Below are 19,871 nucleotides of genomic sequence, written 5' to 3' on the forward strand. Positions count from 1 at the left end.
GCAACAAAAGACAAAACAGATAAATGGGAACTCCTCAAAATCAAAAACTTCTGTGATTCAAAGGACTTTGTCAAAAAGGTGAAGAGGCAGCCATTTCAATGGGAGAAAATATTTGGAAACCATATATGTGATAAGAAACTGATACCCAGCATATATAAAGAAATCCTACAACTCAATGACAGTAGTACAAACAGCCCGATTATAAAATGGGCAAAATATATGAGAAGACATTTTTCCAAAGAGGAAGTACAAATGGCTAAAAAAAATAAAAATAAAAATGAGAAAATGTTCATCTTCACTAGCTGTTAGGGAAATTCAAATCAAAGCCACAATGAGATATAATCTCACACCAATATGAATGGCTGCCATTAAACAAATAGGAAACTACAAATGCAGGGAAGGATTTGGAAAAATTGGAACTCTTACCCACTTCTTATGGGAAGGTATAATGGCACAGTCGCTGTGGAAGACTGTTTGGTAGTTCCTCAGAAAACTAAATAATAGAGTTACCCTACAATCTGGCAATTCTACTACCTGACGTATACTCAGAAGATCTGAAAGCAGTGACACAAATAGATATTTGTACACTAATGTTCATAGTGGCATTTTCACAATTGCCAAGAGATGGAAACAATCCAAGTGTCTTTCAGCAGATGAGTGGATAAACAAAATGTGGTACATACATATGGTGGAATACTATGCAGCAGTAAGAAGGAATGAGGTCTTGAAACATATGACAACATAGATAAACCTTGAGGACATAATGCTGAGTGAATGAAGTCAGACACAAAAGGAGAGATATTATTTATGTTATCCCTAATATGAACTCCCTGAATAATTTACAATCAGTGTTTTAAAATGTAGGCTATAGGCGACCTACAAATAGACAGAAGCTAGAGAAGGGGAGTGATTATCTAATATGTACAGGCCTGTTAACAAGGATGAACTTTAGGATATGGGAATAAACAGGGTGATGATGTTTCATTAATGGGATTATAAGTATCAGTGCTGTACTGAAGGGGAATTTGATTGAAAGGGTTGTTTAAAGGCATGTATCCCACAGAATAGCACTACAAATTTAATAAGTGCTTGCAGGATCTACTTTTATGGTACAACACTGGTACAAAGAGTTAACAACAGAGCGGTATATGGGAAAAACTACCTATTGCATACTGTGGACTATATTTAATAGGAATATCTTACTAGCACCACAATAATACTAGGGATAAAGAATTAGAGGGTGATAAGAGCTTTGGGGTGTTTTCGGTTATGATAACTGTTTAAAATTTAGAGTGATGATGATTGTACAACAACTAAGTGAAGATGGTGAAACATTGATTGTTTATCTTGAACAGAATATATGCTTTGTGAAATTAGGAATCGCCTATTTAATAAATCAGGCCTTCAATCTTGAGGCTTGCTCTTGTGTAACTTATGGTTGTAAAGGAGAGGCTAAGCCTACCTATAATCATTCCTCAGAGTCACTTCCAGAGAACCTCTTTTGTTGCTCAGATGTGGCCTTTCTCTAAGCCCAACTCTGCAAATAAATTCAGTATCCTCCCCCCTATGTGGGACATGATTCCCAGGAGAGTGAGTCTCCCTGGTGGCGTGGGACACAACTCCCAGGAATGAACCTAGCCTGGGCATTGAGGGATTGAGAGTGCATTCTTGACTAAAAGAAGGGAAAGAAAGGTAAGAAAATAAGGTTTCAATGGCTCAGAGATTTCAAATAGAGTTGAGAGGCTATCCTGGAGGCTACTCTTATGCAAGCTTCAGCTAGATATTCCAAATGGCCACAGTATGCCAAATCCAAATCAACAGTACTCCCCCAAATCCTAAAGAATACCCAGGTCCCTATCATAGAGTATATTAGTCAGAGTTCTCTAGGGAAATAGAATCAGATGGAGAGATCTGTAAATATTAGATTGTATAAAAGCATCTCATGCAACTGTGGGGATGTACGAATCCAAATTCTGTCCAAATTATACAACTCTGATGAAGGTCTTCAATGAACTCCCCAGGAGAGGCTGACTGGCTGATGAAGAAGTGAAATTTTCTCCTTTTCTCCTCCCTTAAAAGTCTTCAACTGATTGGATTAAATCCAGCTGATTTAATTCTCTCATTGCAGACGATACTCCTTTCCTTGATTTAATCAGCCACAGATATAATCAATTGACTAATGACTTAATAAACCAGCCTTCTGGTTTATTAACCAGCCACCAATGTCCTTGTGGTAATGGTTAGGCCAGTGCTTGCTTGACCCAGACAACTGGGTACCATAACCTGGCCAAGTTGACACATGAACCTAAACCATCACAGAGACTCTATAAAAGGTTCACTCACCAAGTTTATTTCTCAGAAACTTAATTTCTGCAGTGTTTCTATGCCAGATAAGTCCCCAAACCCAGAGGCAGGAGCCTCTTCAGAACATCAACTGGGTGTATCACCCTTCGCCATAATGTTGACACCCCTTTTCAATATGAACAAGTTAGGGTGGACATTGTCCAGATATCCCTGAAGATTGAGACAGTGACCAAACAAGAGGGAGGATTAGCAACAGACAAGATAAGATTTAACAAAGTATTGTGAATACTGAATCTTTATATAAATATATTATTATTATTATTTTAGTCTCTAGGGTATTAGAACAGCTAAAAGGAAATAACTGAAATTGTAGAACTGTAACCTATAACATTATTTGAAATTTGTTCTATAATTGTTAAATCTTACTTTGAAAATTATCACTTTTCTGTATATATGTTCTATTTCAAAATAAAAAAATGTTAAAAAAAAAAGACATAGACTCAGAGAAGAAAATGCCATGTGAAGATGGAGACACACAAGGAGAAGATGGCCATATTATGAGATGAGATTGAAATTAGGCTGCCACAATCCACTAATTGAAACAAAGGCAATATACCAAAGCTAAATGTCTACAAGAGGGGGATATAAGGGAAGAGTATGGGACTCTTGGTGTTGGTGTTGTTGTCTGACATTTTTATTATATTTTATTTTATTTTTTCTTTTGGTCATTTTTTTTTCTTTTTTTTCTTTTTTCTTCTTTTTTCTGCTCTTCCTCTTTCTTTGTGGAAGAAATGGAAATGCCCTCATATAGACTGTGGTGAGGAATGCATAATTACTTGATTATTCCGGGAGGCTTTGTTTACTTTGGAGGGAATGCATAGTGTGTGAATAAAACCATTTAAAAAATAAACAGAGGGATACAAGTGCTGGAGAAAATGTGGAGAGAAGGATGTACCTAATCACTGTTGATGGGGAAGTAGAATGGTACAGCCCATCTGGAGGGCAGTGTGGTGGTTCCACAGGAAGCCTAGTATGTGGGGTTGCCATATGGTTCTGCAATCTCGTTATTGGGTATATAATTGGAAGAACTGAGAACAGGCACACCAGTGGACATTTGCCCAGTGGGGTTTCTCGCAGCAGTATTCATGATTCACAATGGATGGAGGTGGCCTGAGGTACATCGACTGATGAACAGAATGGCGAACAGTGGTGTATACATGCAATGGAATATTGAGCGGCTACAAGAAAGAATGAAGTTGTGAAATCTGCAACTAGGTGAGTGGTCCTTGAGGACCATATTTGAATGAAATAAACCAGACATGAAAAGACAAACATTATAATGCTTCACTAATATGGGCTAACCATAATGTGCAAACTCTGAGAATTGAATCTGAGAGCATAGGTTTTCAGAGGAAGGCTTATGGTAAAGGTTCCTAGATTGTAAGCTCTTACAGCGGTGACATCTGTTCCTGAGGTGTAATGGCTATTTCTAAGTTCGGAGATGCTGAAATCTTTGTGTATAACCTGGGCGGTCCCTGGAACTTTAGGTATCTGTGTGACACCTGAGTCTCAGAGCCAGAATTCAGCAGCTCTGAATGTCAGCATTACCCCATACAGCAAATGTTAAAGAAACTGAAAGAGATCAGACTTCAATTAGAGATATGAACGAAATGGACTTGGTTAGGAAGGACTAAGGTAAATCAGACTAAAGGGTAAAAGACGATATTGACGGAGTTTTTAAAACTTCAACTTCTGTGTGAGACCAAAGGAAGAGATGTTTATTTCATGCTAAATCTATGTTTTCTGTAGCAAACTATATAATTTAGCTTGTGTGGTCAGTTTATTCAAACATCATAATTACATGGAACTTTGAATGGAGAGTGAGATCTGGTTGGTTTGTGCAGGTTAGCGTGAAGCCCCAATACATCCCAGAGAAATTTGGGCAGAGAATAAAAATGTATTTACAAAGCCCCCTTGAGGGACTGGGGAAAAATGTGGAAACATTAAACTTTCCCACCTGGGGAAGTACTGATATTCTCACAAGCATTGGGGACTACCAATCTAGAAGGCTGAGCCCTTGATCTTGGGGCTTGCCCTTATGAAACTTGTTACTGCAGAGGAGAGACTAAGCCTACTTATAATTGTGCCTAAGAGTCACCCCTAGAGAGCCTCTTTTGTTGCTCAGATGTAGCCTCTCTCTCTAAGCCAACTTAGCAGGTAGACTTGCTGCCCTCTTCCCTACATGGGACATGACTCCCAAGTGTGTAAATCTCCCTGGCAACATGGGAGATGACTCCTGGGGATGAGCCTGGACCCAGCATTGAGGGATTGAGAAAGTCTTGTTGACCAAAAGGGGGAAGAGAAATGAAAGTTTCAGTGGCAGAGATTTCAAATGGAGTCATGAGGACATTCTTGAGGTTATTCTTAAACATTGTATAGATATCCCTTTTTAGTTTTTAGTGTATTAGAATAGCTAGAAGGAAATATCTAAAAGTGTTGAACTGCAACTCAGGAGCCTTGAGTCTTGAAGACAGTTGTTGTATAGTTATATAGCTTACACTGTGTGACCCTGTGATTTGAAAATCTTTTGGCTCACAGTCCCTTTATCCAGTGTATGGACCGATGAGTAGAAAGATGGGGACAAAAAGTAAATGAATAATGGGGAGGAATGGGGGAATGAGATGTTTTGTGTGTTCTTTTTTTAATTTAATTTTTATTCTTATTCTTTTTTTGTGTTTGTGGTAATGAAAATGTTCAAAAATTAATTGTGATCATTGCACAACTATATAATGGTACTTTAGACAATTGATTGTACACTTTGGATGACTGTCTGGTATGTGAATATATCTCAATAAGATTTCATTAAAAAAAGAAAAAGAGAACCTGAGGAAAGCAAATAGATAAATGATAAATCTAGGGGAAAATATTTCTAGTTCTAATGGCAAAAAAAATAGTTAATATTAGCAATAGTATGCAAAAAGCTCTTATAAATTGTCAAAAAAATAGCAAAATGAGTAAAGAATATGAACAATGTATAGTAAAGCATATCCAGATAGCCAAATTCATAAAAAGATGTTCAAATTTACTAGTGATTGAAGAAATGCAAATTAAAGTAATAATCAGATACCACTTTTCATCCATCAGAACTTCCAAAATTTTAAATAATAGGTAGATCGTAAAAACAGTACTGAGTGAAATACTAAAGAGAATTAAATCTATGACAAAATACTGTAAACATACATTAGAAATGCCTGCATGCAACGAGCATGTTAAAAGGATATATGAAAAAGAGTATATATTAAACATTTAAATGGTTTCCTGGAGTGATGGAGGATAGGAATAGGGAATGGAGATAAAGCTAAATAAATGGGGAAATTATATATATATATATATATATATATATATATATATATGTATGTGTGTAAGAATGATTGTGCTTGTTGCTGGAAAGATGTGAGGACAAAGGTACCCTCCAATATTTAGATAGAAATGTGAATATTAGATTTTCTGGGCAACAATCTGATAGCACATATTAACATAAAGAAACCGTGGTAATACTCATCATAAGGGAAATAACTAAACAAATCCTCTACACTATGAAACATCACGTAGCCATTTGTATTAGTTAGGGTTCTCTAGAGAAACAGAATCAACAAGAGATGTCTATAAATATAAGATTTATAGAAGTGTCTCATGCAACTGTGGGTATGCACGAGTCCAAATTCCATAGGGCAGGCAAGTAGACTGGTAACTCCAATGAAGAGTTACATTCAGGCAGCAAACTGGTAACTTCAACGAGCTCCTCAGGAAACGCTTTGCTGGTCAGCTGAAGAGAAGTGAAGGTCCTCTATCTGTCTCGCTTAGAAGTCTTCAACTGATTGGATTAAATCCAGCTGACTGGTTCTCTCATTGTGGAAGACACGCCCTTCATTGACATCATTAGTCACAGCTGCAGCCAATTGACTGATGATTTAATAAACCAGCCACAAATGTCCTTGCAGTAACAGTTAGGCCAGTGCTTGCTTGACCAGACACCTGGGTACCATAACCTGGCCAAGTTGACACGTGAACCTAACCATCACACCATTCAAGGAAAATTAGAACTACACTTGATGCTTTGGAGGAATTTCCACAAGGTATTCTTGAATGAAAGAAGATACAGAAAAGTGTGTATACTATGGGGCCATTTTATAAAATAACAACCGCCGAACCCTGTAAATGTATGTGTGAGTGTGTGTGTGTGTGTAGAAGAGGGAAAGGATTCGAGAAGGACAGATTCAGACAACCAAGAGAGGAAAAGGAAAAGGTAAAGATTTCACCAAAAAAAAATTTAAGTATAGGATGACATTTAATCATGAATGGAATACTTTGTATGTGTAGTGGGGGTTATATACAGAAATTAAATAAGATTTGTTTTTATTTATTTATTAAAGAATGAGTTTCTCAGATGGTTGGAATTCAAGCCCCATATGAGAAATGTTATTCCAATGAGTCTTGACAATTCCTAAATCACTTCTTTTTGGTTATTGTCTGCTCTGCCTACTCTACTTCTTGCATATACAACCCTGAGTTTGGTCTCACTGATTTGTACTATTTGAGGAATCTTTGAGGTTATAATTCTTTCTCTAGTGATTTAATTTCTGATTGTAGTGGGTACGGTATGTCCACCTGGAACCTGTGAAGGCAACCTGATTTGGAAAAATGGTATTTGCAGATGTAATTAAGTTAAGGATCTGGAGATGAGCTCATCCTGGATTAGGGTGGGCTCTAAATCCAGTGACAAGTATTCCTGGAAGAGAAGAGAAAAAGAGAAACCAGAGAGGAAGACCGTGTGAAGACAGAAGCAGAGATTGGGGTTTTGCTGCCACAAACCAAAGAACGCCTGAAGCCACCAGGAGCAGGAGGAGGCAAGGAAGGGTCCATCCCTAGAGCCTTCCAAGGGAGGCAGCCCTGCAGCACCTGGGCCTTATGGTGTTGGACTTCTGGCCTCCAGAACCGTCAGAGACTACATTTCTCTTGTTTTAAGCCACCAAGTTTGTGGTGATTTGTTTTAGCACCCCTAGGAAATTAATATACCAACATAATTTTGAAGAAAAATACTGAAAATAAGTTGGCAGGATTAAGAGAGAAAGCGTTTAAATTAGTGGACCACAGTTATATGTTTATTTAGGAATATATGACTGAAGTCCTGGTGGTATATGTATCTTAGGAGTTGGAGATATTGACAGGAAAAACAATTTTTTTGTCATTAAGATGACTTTAATAAATAAGGTATGCTGGGGGAAAATGTAGAGAAAGAGCATCTGAATAACTGAGCATAGACCACACTTTTGAATTGTATAGAGCTGGTGTTCTAAATATGAATATAAAATGTATACCTTTATGTACATGTACATAATTTAGCCCTTATGAAAGGGCTAAGTGCTAACAAACAACATTAAAAAAAGTGTTAGGAATCATACAGTGTAATTTACTACATTATATTTGTATTTCAGGTGCCTTTGGTGCTTCATGAAGAATATTTCCAGATATATCGCAGACATTAAGCCTTTGCCTCCCAACATAAAAGATAGACTGATAAAAATAATGAGCATGCAGGGACAGATAACAGATTCAAATATAAGTGAGGTAAGAGTATCTATAACTTTAAATCAAGCATTTTAGATTTTTACTGTTTAGATATGGTTTCAGATTTTTAGAGCAGTCCAAATGTAGTGTTTTGGTTGCTGATGCTGTTTTGCAAAACACCAGAAATGGATTGGCTTTTATAAAGGGGGTTTATCTGGTTGCACAGTTAACAGTCTTAAGGCCATAAGGTATCCAAAGTAAGGCATCAACAACAGAGTACCTTCACTGGAGAAAGGCCATTGGCATCCAGAAAACCTGTGTTAGCTGGGAAGGCACGTGGCTGGCATCTGCTTCCTCCCAGGTTGCGATTCAAAATGGTGTTCTCCAAAATGTCAGCTTTCAAAGCCGTCTTTGCAGCTGCTCTAAAATGTCACTCTTAATTGCTCTGAGCTCCTTCTGTCTGTGAACTCTTTTTATAGGACTCCAGTGATTTAATAAAGACCCACCCTGAATGGGTGGGGTAACACCTCCATGGAAATCCAGTCAGAGGTCTCGCCCAGTTGATTGAGTCACATCTCCATGGAAACACTCAAAGATTCCTACCTAATCAAAACTAATACATCTGCCCCCACAAGATTACATCAATGATAATGGTGTTTTGGGGGACATAATACATCCAAACTGGCACATGTGGTTGATTAGTATGTAGTAGGATTAGTAATCATTTTAAAATACAGTAAATCATCAGGTTTTTTTTTTTCCCAGATAAACCAAAATGTCCTTGTGTAATAGTTCCTAAAAATCTTCTTCCACCATTCTTTCAGTTACTGCCCTTGTCTCCGTGATATACCAGCACTCTTCTATTTTATTCTATAATGTCTTATTCATTTAAAAATTTTTGATCACAACCTTGTAAATTGAGTTTATAATCTGTTAATGGATAACACTCAGCAGTTAAAAATCATTCTTCTAAATGAGTCTCCTTCTGGATACTTCATCCCTGCTAATTTATACTTAATGTCCTTCCCTCCAACTAATCTAACCTTCATCAGGACATGTTTTTTAATTGGCTTTCTTTAAGGCAGTAAGTAACATCCCCCAACTGGAATTTAAATTCCAGCTTGCCACTTTTTGTGACTTTGAGCCTCACTTCTGTTATTCATAAAATGGATGGTAAAAGTAACCAGTGGCAGGGGTTTTATGAGTACTGTTTCAGAGTAACTAATGTGTTGCTTGGAAATGGGGTCATGTGAACTTGAAACTGAGAGGATAGCCAGGTCTGAATAGGAATCTGGATCCTCTGGGAAGCTGGGCTAATGGAAGAGAGGAGGCCTAATTTCAGAGACTCTTGTTAGAAATAGTGAGAGGTTGGTTGCTTTTTTTTTTTTTTTTTTTTTTGTAAAAAACTATTTGTTATTCTATTACCACCACATTATTTTGTGTCTGAGAATCCTGCTTGTTTTACTATTAGCACTTATCCAGAGAATATCTTGAGTAACATGGCATTAATAAAATAACTAATGTAATGCACCGTTAAAAAAAAAAAAAACAACTAATCGTTAAATAGTTTGCTTGATTAACTTTGTGAAAGTCAGGCTGTGTGAAAATTATCCCTTTGCACTAATCTTTCAGTATGTCAAAATATAATTCTAAAAATGTTAAAAACATAATTCTCATACAAATAGTAAGCATGTGCCAAAGTTTGAAATAATTCAATAAAAGATCCAGTAGGAATCGAGAAACTCATCATCCATCCACCCACCCACATAGTGAAAAACCAATGCTGGAATAAGGTTACTAAGTTAGATGCAAAATTGGATAATGTCTTACAGGATAATGAAACTAACCACTGAGGCTGTCTTCCCTCTTGAACAGAAATCTTTACTTCTCTATAGAAAAAAAAACCAGCACAAAACATTTGCATTATATCAGTTTTCTACAAGTTAGCATCTCACTTTAAAGAATTGTGAAGTAATTAGGATCTGCACCCTAATTAATAGTAAATAGCTAACAATGTTACTCTTTCCAAAGTCAGTTGACCACCATTAGGTGGGCTTCTTAGACTATGCTCAGGGTTTTGTAAAAGATGATGTAATCTTTTATTGACTTTTTTCCAAATTTTGTGTAATTTTTCTTAACAAAATGTAATAAGAATGTATTTTTAAGCCCTTGATCATAAAATGAAATAATTAATGATTCAACTTTATATGTATGCTATCCTGTTTCTCTAAAATAGCAGGAGTAGAAGGATGGGAAGTTAGTTCATTTCTTAATTAAAAAAAAAAAAGAAAAATGAGTTCTTTTGTTGAGTATCATATTGATACTCAAAAATTATGGCAGGCAAATGTAATAATAAGTCCACAAAGGTCAATATGCTACACAAAGGGTAAAGGTACAAGTTTCTTTCTAAAAAGAACAGCAACCCCACCCCCCCAACCCCCATGCACACAAACATACACATACAAAACCTCATATAATGAGAAAGGAATTCAAGGATTTTTATATTTTTCTGAAAGAAGAATCACCCTCTTTGGACCCTGTTGGTATTGGTCCTTTCAGTATGAGATTTTTCATCTTTAATTCTGAGAAATTTTTCTCCATTATGCCTTCGAATATTTTATCCTCTCCATTTTTATTTTTCTGAGACTCTTATTATCCAAATGTTAGTATTTCTACTTTAATCCTTCATCTCTCTTATGCATTCTTTTATATGTATATTTCTATTTCTCCATTCCACTTCCTTCCCACTTGCTAAATTGTTTCTCAGTTAGTCTATTATTATCTCATCAATAGCGTTCTTATTTCATCTTATACTTTTCATACCTAATATTTTCACTTCACCTTTCTGTGGTTTCTTGTTCTTATTTTATATTGTAAACGTCTTCCTTTTTTTCTTTTAGTGTGTTTTTATGTTTATTAATATTCTTCATCTCTGTGTTCTAATTCCTCTACTCCTGATGGAATCAGTAGTCCAATTTGTTTTTCTCTTGAAATAGTTGTGCTCTCTGGATGTCTTGTTTTGACCCGTAAGCATATGCACCCCTGTGTACTCTCTCTGGTGGTGATAAGAATAAAGTATGGAGTCCAGGCTCCAATCTGTATTTGTCTTGGTGAACTGGGGTGGGGACTGGCAGGCTGGGATGTAGATGGGAGGCTGAGGTAGAGAGCCCCAAACACCAGAAAGCCATAGTCATACCTCACCCTACCAAACAGCTACTCAAGTTAGAACTTCACTCTCAGCCTCTCAATTTTTGAGGTTGTTGAATAACATGGTAAATAATTTCCTTTAGTATTATTGCTGCATTATCTTTAGTATTTTTGCTATTCTTGTTTCAAAAACTGAAAAGACTAGTTGAAGCGTTTCTGCACTATTTACATTTAAATATTTTCTTCGAGTTTAAAGCCATCACCACTGTCTGCAGAGTCTTGTACTGCTAATTGCTATGACTACCACACTTTCTCCTCAGAGATTGTGATCAAAATGAAACAAGCACTGCTCTGATAATAGCACACTGGTATATGTATAGTCCTGTGAGAAATATGAAGTACAGAGAGAAAACAGAACTGGATCACAGTTATGGGGTTCCATCTCAGGCAGTCTGCCTCTAGATTACATGTTCTTAATTACTACACTATATTTTGTCCTAAATCAAATTAAATGTCCAATGTAAATGTCTGACAATGTGGGATGCATTTTCTAAATTATGATACATGCATATAATGGAATAATATGCAACCACATTAAATTTTTTAAATGTGCTCATCTACTATAGTACATTTTTCTTCAAAGAGTTTTTTTTTTTTTTTTAACTCAAAAGCATCAAAAGTAATATAATGATTATCCCTGGGTGTTGGTATTATGGGTAAGTTTAATTATAGTATTTAAAAGCAAAGGCTTTGGCATAAAAAGGAATGAAGTTCTGATACATGCTACAACATGGATGAACCTTGAAAACACTATGCCAAGTGAAAAAAGCCAGACACAAAAGGACAAATATTGAATTGTTCCAGTTATATGAAATATCTAAAATAGGCAAATTCATAGAGGCATAAAATAGTTTAGAGATTACCGGGGATTGAGGGAGGGGAATATGGGGGGTTATTGCTTACTAGGTAAGGAGTTTTTGTTTGGGGTGATAAAAAAGTTTTGGAAAAAAATAGTGGTAATGGTTGCATGATATTTGGAATATAATCAATACCACTGAATTATACATTTTTAAATTATTTAAGTGATAGATTTTATGCTATATATTTTTCACCATAATAAAAATTTTTTTAAAAGACATGCAAGGGTAGAAGAGTCTGAAAACCAGTCTTGCCACCACCCCCACAATATCAATAAACATGGGCCTTGGAATCACAGAGACCTGGGTTCAAATCCCAGCTTGGCTACTTTATGGCTACGTAACATTGTGTTGGCTACTTAAGTTCTTGTTGCCTCAGTCCCCTTATTTATAAAATGGCAGTGACCAGTCTCTAAAGGATATATGTGTATGTGTGTGAGAGAGAATTAAATGGTATAATATATATAATGCAGAATACTTGTCCTGACAAAGCCCCCAAAATAGAAATAATTATTCTTATCGTTATTATAATTATTACTCCTTACCCTTCTCTATATGATCTGAATATTTTACAATAATAATACATTAATTTTATATTCATAAAAATAAATCCATTTCTATTTTGGAAAAAATAAAGTAAAAGAAAGGAAAAATAGCTCAAGAATGGTCTAAAGCTGAAATATTTGGAAATTTTGATCTGCTATTTGTTAGTCTCAAGTAAACATTCAGAAATACTGGATGTTTGTACTAGCTCCCGAAAATAAGAGTGAAAAATATAAATGTTCGAAATAAGTAATACTAGTATCCTGTAAGCATTTGGTATAGAAGTGATTAAAGACTCAGACCTGCTTAGGGAAGAGGCACTTAGCGATCTCTAATAACAGACAGGAACTCCTGGAAGAGGATACGCACTCAAAGCCACCTTGTTTCTGCTTCTCAAGTCTAGTAGGTCCTTACTGTGCACCAGCCATCTCAACGGTGCAGTGTGTGTCCCAGTAAGGACTTTGGGAGCCCAGAATCTGTACCTCAAGCTTGACGTAGGCTTGGTTTTTTTCTTGCTTTATGTATCTGTCTTCACGCAGATGCATTTCTATATTCTTTGCTATACGTTCTATCAGGCACTTGTCTGTTATGTTCACCAAAACACTGAATTTGGGAAAACACTTATATTTATAGAATAACCAAATTTTTCAAAATCCTGTACGTGTTACAGATTTTACATCCTCAAGTCCAAACTTTAGATCTACGTAGCTGTGATATTTCAGATGCTGCTCTCCTGCACCTGTGTAACTGCAGAAAACTGAAGAAATTAAATTTAAATTCCTCAAAAGAAAACAGAATGTCCATAACTTCAGAAGGTATGTTTACTAACACTGAATAAATTGGTAGATTGCTATTCACCCACCTGGTATAATTTTGGAACAAAGAAGGGGGAAATATGTCAAACAAGAGTATGAAGATGTCAAAGAAACATAAATTATATTTGTCAATAAAAATATTTAGACTATGATAATGAATCCAAATTAGAAATTTTATTTCATTTTTATCACCAATGCTGAAAGTTAAGAAATACATTGGTAAGTCACTATCTTGCATTTTAAACGTTTAAAATATAGAGTTATCCACCATATTTATTTTTCCTGGTGTAGATTTAAGTTCACGTTTTATTTAAAACTCTTTTGATGCACTATTACAACAGAGAGTCAATCATCAGGTTAAATTTATCAGACATTTTCCTATCAGTCTGTGCAGTGCATAGGTTTATATAGTCAAATATACTGCAATTTTCATTGTCACTATTACATGAATTAGTGGACTTTTACCTTCTTTTTTTCAATATAAACCATTCTTCTGGTTAAATTGAGAGAGAAGAACTTTTATGGCTATGTTTCTGGAAAGCTTTAATAGTAGGCTAAACTTTGCAGTCATCTTGGTTAGCAAGTTAGGACATTCATAGTATTGCAAAAAGCGTAAGTTTTTAAATGTCTGCAAAAGTAATGACTCACTACAAAGAACTTCCAGGTTGGACTCTGACAAATAAAATAACTTTTTTAAGGTATAAAAATGACCTATTCGTGAATTTACCATCTTCCTTTTTGTGTATTTTGCCTGCAAAGGTATCTTTTAACAGTGCTACAATATCTGTCCATGATTGAAGGACTCAGGAGCCCTGAAGTACTCTATTATTTATGGGGCACAGTGTCATGTGCCAGTTTTCCATGTGATTTACATCAGTTTAGTTAGATTTAAGAACTTCTCTTTTCTTGGCTCTCAGTAAGTAAGATTGGTCCAGGCTAACAGAGAAGAAGCATGGCAATAGAAAAGAAATCCAAGTTTGAGGACAGAGTAAAAAGTGAAAGAAGGAATGCATAGGTATAGGTGTGAAATTTAAAGATAAGCATGTAAACCACATTTGACCAACTTAGCTTTCGGTTTCCTTTCAGAGTCCAGAAGAAAATTAACTTTATTGCTTTAAAACATTTGTTTTAACAAGAAGGAAAATCATCCATAATTTAGTTACCTGATTTGATTCTGACCAACTTTTGACTTTCTCTTAAATGCAAATCTAACCTTAAACAATAAAGGCTTGCCATCAATGCACGTATTCTGAAGAATATAATACAGTCTTTATAGAGAATTCCTAAAACATTCCAAAAGAGTTTTAAATAATGACAGCATCACTGGAAAATAAATATATCCTCACAGATGGACTACTTTGAAAAAGGCTAACATACAGTTGGATGAATTGTTAGTATTGGTGATTGTTAAAAAGAAAATCAGTCACATTTCTCATATATATACATATATATGTCACTGATATATACTTATGTTTCCCCCAGGAATAAAAGCTGTGGCTTCTTCTTGTTTGTACCTGCATGAAGCTTCTCTGAAAAGATGCTGCAATCTCACTGATGAAGGAGTCCTTGCTCTTGCACTCAACTGCCGGCTGCTAAAGATCATTGATTTGGGTGGCTGCTTAGGTATTACAGATGTGTCCTTACATGCATTAGGAGAAAACTGCCCATTTCTGCAGTGTGTTGACTTTTCAGCTACTCAGGTAAATGTAAAAATAGACTTCAGACAGATAGATTGTATGTGTTTGCCCAGTGTATTTCTATGACTAATCAGAACATAATTTTTTTTGTTGTTGAAATTGTCGAACCTCTTCATGCTTCAGTGGTTAAATAATTGCAATATGGTTTGGCATAGTCTGCTCAATTTTTTAGTATCTAGGGTGGAAGGTATGTATGACTAAAACATGTGTTTACTGAAAGGTAGGTAATAAAACTATATTCTAAATGATCTGTAATTTTAAAAAATTTTACTTCCATCATCTCATTTGTGTGCTCTATTTCTTTTTCCCTTTGCTTAGGTATCTGACAATGGTGTGGTTGCACTTGTCAATGGACCTTGTGCCAAGAAATTAGAGGTAATTAAAAAATCTTTATAAAGATGATGCTAACTACATTTTTATATTACCCTCAGAAATTATTTTTTAAACCTAGCAAAGAATGCCTAATTATCAGATAGCTATTTCTGTGGACTTTTAAAATTTTTCCTCCACCTCTTTATTCCCAGAATAAAGAATAACTGGTAAAGTTGGGGGATAAAGAGTACTTTAAAATAAAATCCCATTTTACTTTCATTGAGAGTTCTTATTTTACAGAAGTATTAGTTTCTAACAAATTTAAAGATAGTCATAGTATGTATGGATGAAGATTGTGCAAGTTTATAAATACGAGGTGATGTTTTTTAGGATTTCCATGTTTGACTGATATTTCTACCAGGAATACTATTTTCTTACCATCCCATTCTTGTGGATACCCACACTGAGCAATCAGTTAAAGTAATCATAAATTAGTGTTCATCCTTTGGATTCAATAACTGATGAGGCAATTGTAACCTATTTCTGAATCTATTAAGAAGTCTTTTACCCGAGGATTTTAGTTTAGTCGTTTCCCAATTGATACTGTTTTTTTCACTCTTATTTAATACAATTGTACTTTTTAAAAATAAGCCAAATCAAATCCTTTTTGGAAGTAAGGGGCTATAAATGAATTATAAATGTTAATAATTGCTGTTATTATAGAAAGGCAGTGTCATATTTTTTGACAGAATATTTCTCCTTGAATTATTGCCCAAAGAGATTCTCTTTTTTTGAAATTTATGTTTTTGGGTCCTGCTTGTATTGCTCACATATATATTATTAAAAATCTTTTTATTAAGTAATTACCATGTTTCGTATACCAACATCCAAATTGTATCCTAAATGTAGGGACAATAAACTCTGCCATAATTTTACTATTTTAAAATATGTTAGCATTTTATAGGCACTTGCTAAATGTCAGCTTTTGTGCTAACAGCTGTATATTTTACCTTATTTAATTGTTACAACCCCATTATGCTATTATTATCACCATCAATTTTTAAAGTTCTCAAACACTTAACCTCCTTTATCACTTCCTAGTTAAAATCACCAGGAAATTACGTTGTTATGCAGTGAAAGGACATATACCTACACATTTACTTCAGCATTATAAAATTAGGACCACAAACCTAAGCAGATTTAGAAAAACTTCCAGTAACCAATAAGTCTTGGTAATTATTGTGCCATATCATTGAATTTTTCTTTTTCTTTTTTTTTTTTTTTTTTCAGTTTTCCAAAGCTCGTTCCTGTAAGTGGCAAAACATTTTAATGGAAATCTTTCTAAAACTAATGACTAGAACTTAATTCCTTTCTTAAACAAAGTAGAATGAATATACTTTAACCTTTGATTCATAGCATCTTTGTGACCTTCAGTTTCTGACCTAAATTGAAATACAAACTTTTTACTTTTTTTGACTGATACTTCTCTTGTGGATAATGTGCCTGATTTAATCTGCTGCTTTTAATTTGTTCTATTGTGTGAAATTAAATGATCAGTGTAGCTAAATTATTTATAACTTGAAAATAAATCTGATTGAAAATCTAAGGACCTCTCCTAAAGATCTCCAAGCACTTAGGATTAACGTGGTACACCATTTATCAAGTATCATGTTTGTTTCTGAAATTCTTGATGGTCTTTGAGTTCCCAGTGGACAAGAACCATTTTATTCATCATTTTGTTCATCCCAGCTTTTACCACATTTCTAGACACATGGTAATACCTCTAAAAATGTTATCAAATGCTTAACTTTACATTATAGTGATTTCATAAGTTTCTTCACAATTAAAAGTTTAATTTGCTGAATAAAATTTCATTTATTCAACAAATATTTATTAAGCATCTGCTTTGTTCTAGACAGTGGTATAGCAGAAAGCACAATCTGTCCAATTGATATATTATACTTTCCTTTAATTATTATTCTATTGTTAGCAATTCAGACTATTTCCATTTTTTAACTATTAGAAATAAGCATATGTTTGGTCATACCATTTTCTTTCCATTGTTGGGATGAATTCCCAAATGGTACAAATGGATCAATAGGTATAAATACTTTTTTTAAATGGTCCTAAATTCAGATTGCTTAATTATTTTCCATAAAGGTTATGTTGTGAATTTACAATTTTGCAGGTACCCCAACTTGCTGGAATTTGGTATTACCTTTTTTTTTTTTTTAAATGCTTTAATTTAATATACTTTAAATAGTACCTGGGTTGAACACTTTTCCTTGAGTCTTTCTCAAATTGTATTTCTTCTTGGGGCAATTGTCTGCTTATAGCCTTTGCCAGTTTATATCATGGATGCTTTTCACCTCAATTTTTATGGGCTTCCAATACATCCAGATTTCCCTTATTTCTAAGATGTTGTTGATTATAGTATGTACACCATTTAATATCAACTTTTAAGAAGAAAAGAAACATTACCACCATAAATGTACACATCAACCATTTCATGAATCTTACATCCAGAATTGTTAAAGTGTTTTAAAAATGCATCAAGAATAAGTAACACAGATACTAATAATTTTCTGCCATATTTGCCATAAATATTTTCTCTGCTGTTTCCAATTTTTTTATATCAGATTTTGAAATTTTTTGCAGTTGAATATATCAGTATTTCCTTTTGTGATTTCTTCTGTAACTTCCAGATTTTGAAAGTTATAATTCCTCCAAAGATTTGATCAATTATGTTTTCAGGAAATCTTTCTGAGAATTTCTAAAATATCTTTTATTCTCTTGGAATGTATTTTGCTGGCAAAAAGGGTGACTCAGATTATTTTTTCCAAATTCTTAATCTGTTATTCCAAAACCATGTACTTAATAATCTTTGTCTGTTTCCACTTTTAAATGTGTCACTTCATAATCTGTGAGCGTCTACTTTATCATCTGTTAAGTTTTCATATACACTTTGAGTTTTCTAATTTTCTCTATTGATTATGGCATTTCTTCCTTGAAAATTCCCATGACATGATATCATGATTGAGAGAATACCTTATAGAAAAATGGGGTTTCAGGGATCTGAGGTTCCTTGAACTTATAGAATTCTTTATAAGTACTATTTACATTGACTAAAATAAAATGTATAAAAGCATAGTAATTAAAAATATTATCTGCAACATTTTATACTTCCTAAATTAGAAATAATGGATAGTATATAATTAATTTCAATTTTATTCTACTTTAATTATAGAAAGTTTTCAGGATCTATTGCTCTATAGTTGTAAGATACTTCTAACTTATTTCATTGAAGCTATCTTTTATTTGTTTCAATAATGGTCTAAAGTACTGAAGATTTCCCTTATTTTTGGCTATGACTTTTCTTCATTATCATTAATGTTTTTAATTATGTGACAAGCAGTATCTCTAAATTGCACTAAATCCTGATGATGGAGGAAAGCCTCAGTTTGACAGGCATGTATTGATAAGACTTTAAAAACGGAGCCCACTGCTCAAGATTGGCTCCAAAAGCAAAGATCTTTGTTGGTATTCCAAACTTCACCTTGGCCTGTGCTTTCCTCTGTGGATTGTACTTCTTGGGTTTAGTTGGTGATTGTTATTAGAATTGTTTGAGTTTATAGTTAAGGTGCTTTTGAACCATCTTATATTTCTTTTTCTTTAACCTCAACAATGTTTTAGTGTCTCCCTTTGTGATTGGAGTTGTTGACATTTGGAATTCTCTACCTTTCCCATAACTGCTATATCAACTGTTGAATTTTAGTATTTATCTTCTCTTTATGTATTGACATTGGATTTGGAAAGTACATGTATGGCTTTGACCACTCCAGTACACACAGGGGTTACTTTGTTACTGTGTATAACTATGGGTTGTGATGGCCTATCTAAATTATTTCATATTTGGAGCTGAGATATCATTTTACCTAATCCTGATATGCTGAGTGTGTCACATAGTCAATAAAAGTATCTGAAAGTCTACAAACCAAATTTGCTTTAGTCTTTGCTGTATTTGGCTCTAATTCCTAGGACATTACCAGGGGCATGGGTTCTGGAATCTCAGGACTAATTTTGCTTGATTTGCCCTTACTAAGGAATATATATGTAGGTAGAGGCAAGCTATATGGCTAATGGTCCTGAAATGATTTTACCACATACTGTTTATGCTGTTTCAAAAGTCAACCAACTTAACTCAGTAAACATTTGTTGAACATTTGTTGAGTCTCTAGTATGTACCAGATAATTTGGTGGGGGCTGTGGCTACAAAGATGTATAAAACCTAGTTATCATCCCTCAAAATTTTTGCAGACACTATAGGAAAACAAGCTATTATAGTTATTTAACTATAATATATTTCAATCAGTATCCTAGTCAAGTTGTGTATATAGTCTTAGAATCTAGGAATGCCAAGAAATATATTCTTGCATATAACTTAAACCAGTAGTTCACAAATCTATCTGATCATCAGAATAGTGAGAGAGATAGTAGGTTACACAGGAGGAAGCAGGATAATTGAGAAACATTTTTCTGAACTGTGAACCCTGCTTTGAGTACAAGAT

The 19,871-nt window shown here is 34.5% G+C and overlaps 1 protein-coding gene across 5 annotated transcripts in view; it reads left to right on the forward strand.

The window, feature by feature from the left end:
- Positions 1-19,871, forward strand: part of AMN1 (antagonist of mitotic exit network 1 homolog) — a 70,921-nt gene that overhangs the window by 25,746 nt on the left and 25,304 nt on the right. For all 5 annotated transcript variants that reach the window (XM_037845506.1, XM_037845507.1, XM_037845508.1 and 2 more), the window contains 4 exons: positions 7,800-7,932; positions 13,150-13,294; positions 14,777-14,994; positions 15,310-15,366. In XM_037845506.1, coding sequence (XP_037701434.1) covers positions 7,800-7,932; positions 13,150-13,294; positions 14,777-14,994; positions 15,310-15,366 — 553 coding nt within the window. The remainder of the gene's footprint in view (positions 1-7,799; positions 7,933-13,149; positions 13,295-14,776; positions 14,995-15,309; positions 15,367-19,871) is intronic.

The sequence above is a fragment of the Choloepus didactylus genome, chromosome 8, assembly GCF_015220235.1.
Source record: "Choloepus didactylus isolate mChoDid1 chromosome 8, mChoDid1.pri, whole genome shotgun sequence".
Lineage (NCBI taxonomy): Eukaryota > Metazoa > Chordata > Mammalia > Pilosa > Megalonychidae > Choloepus > Choloepus didactylus.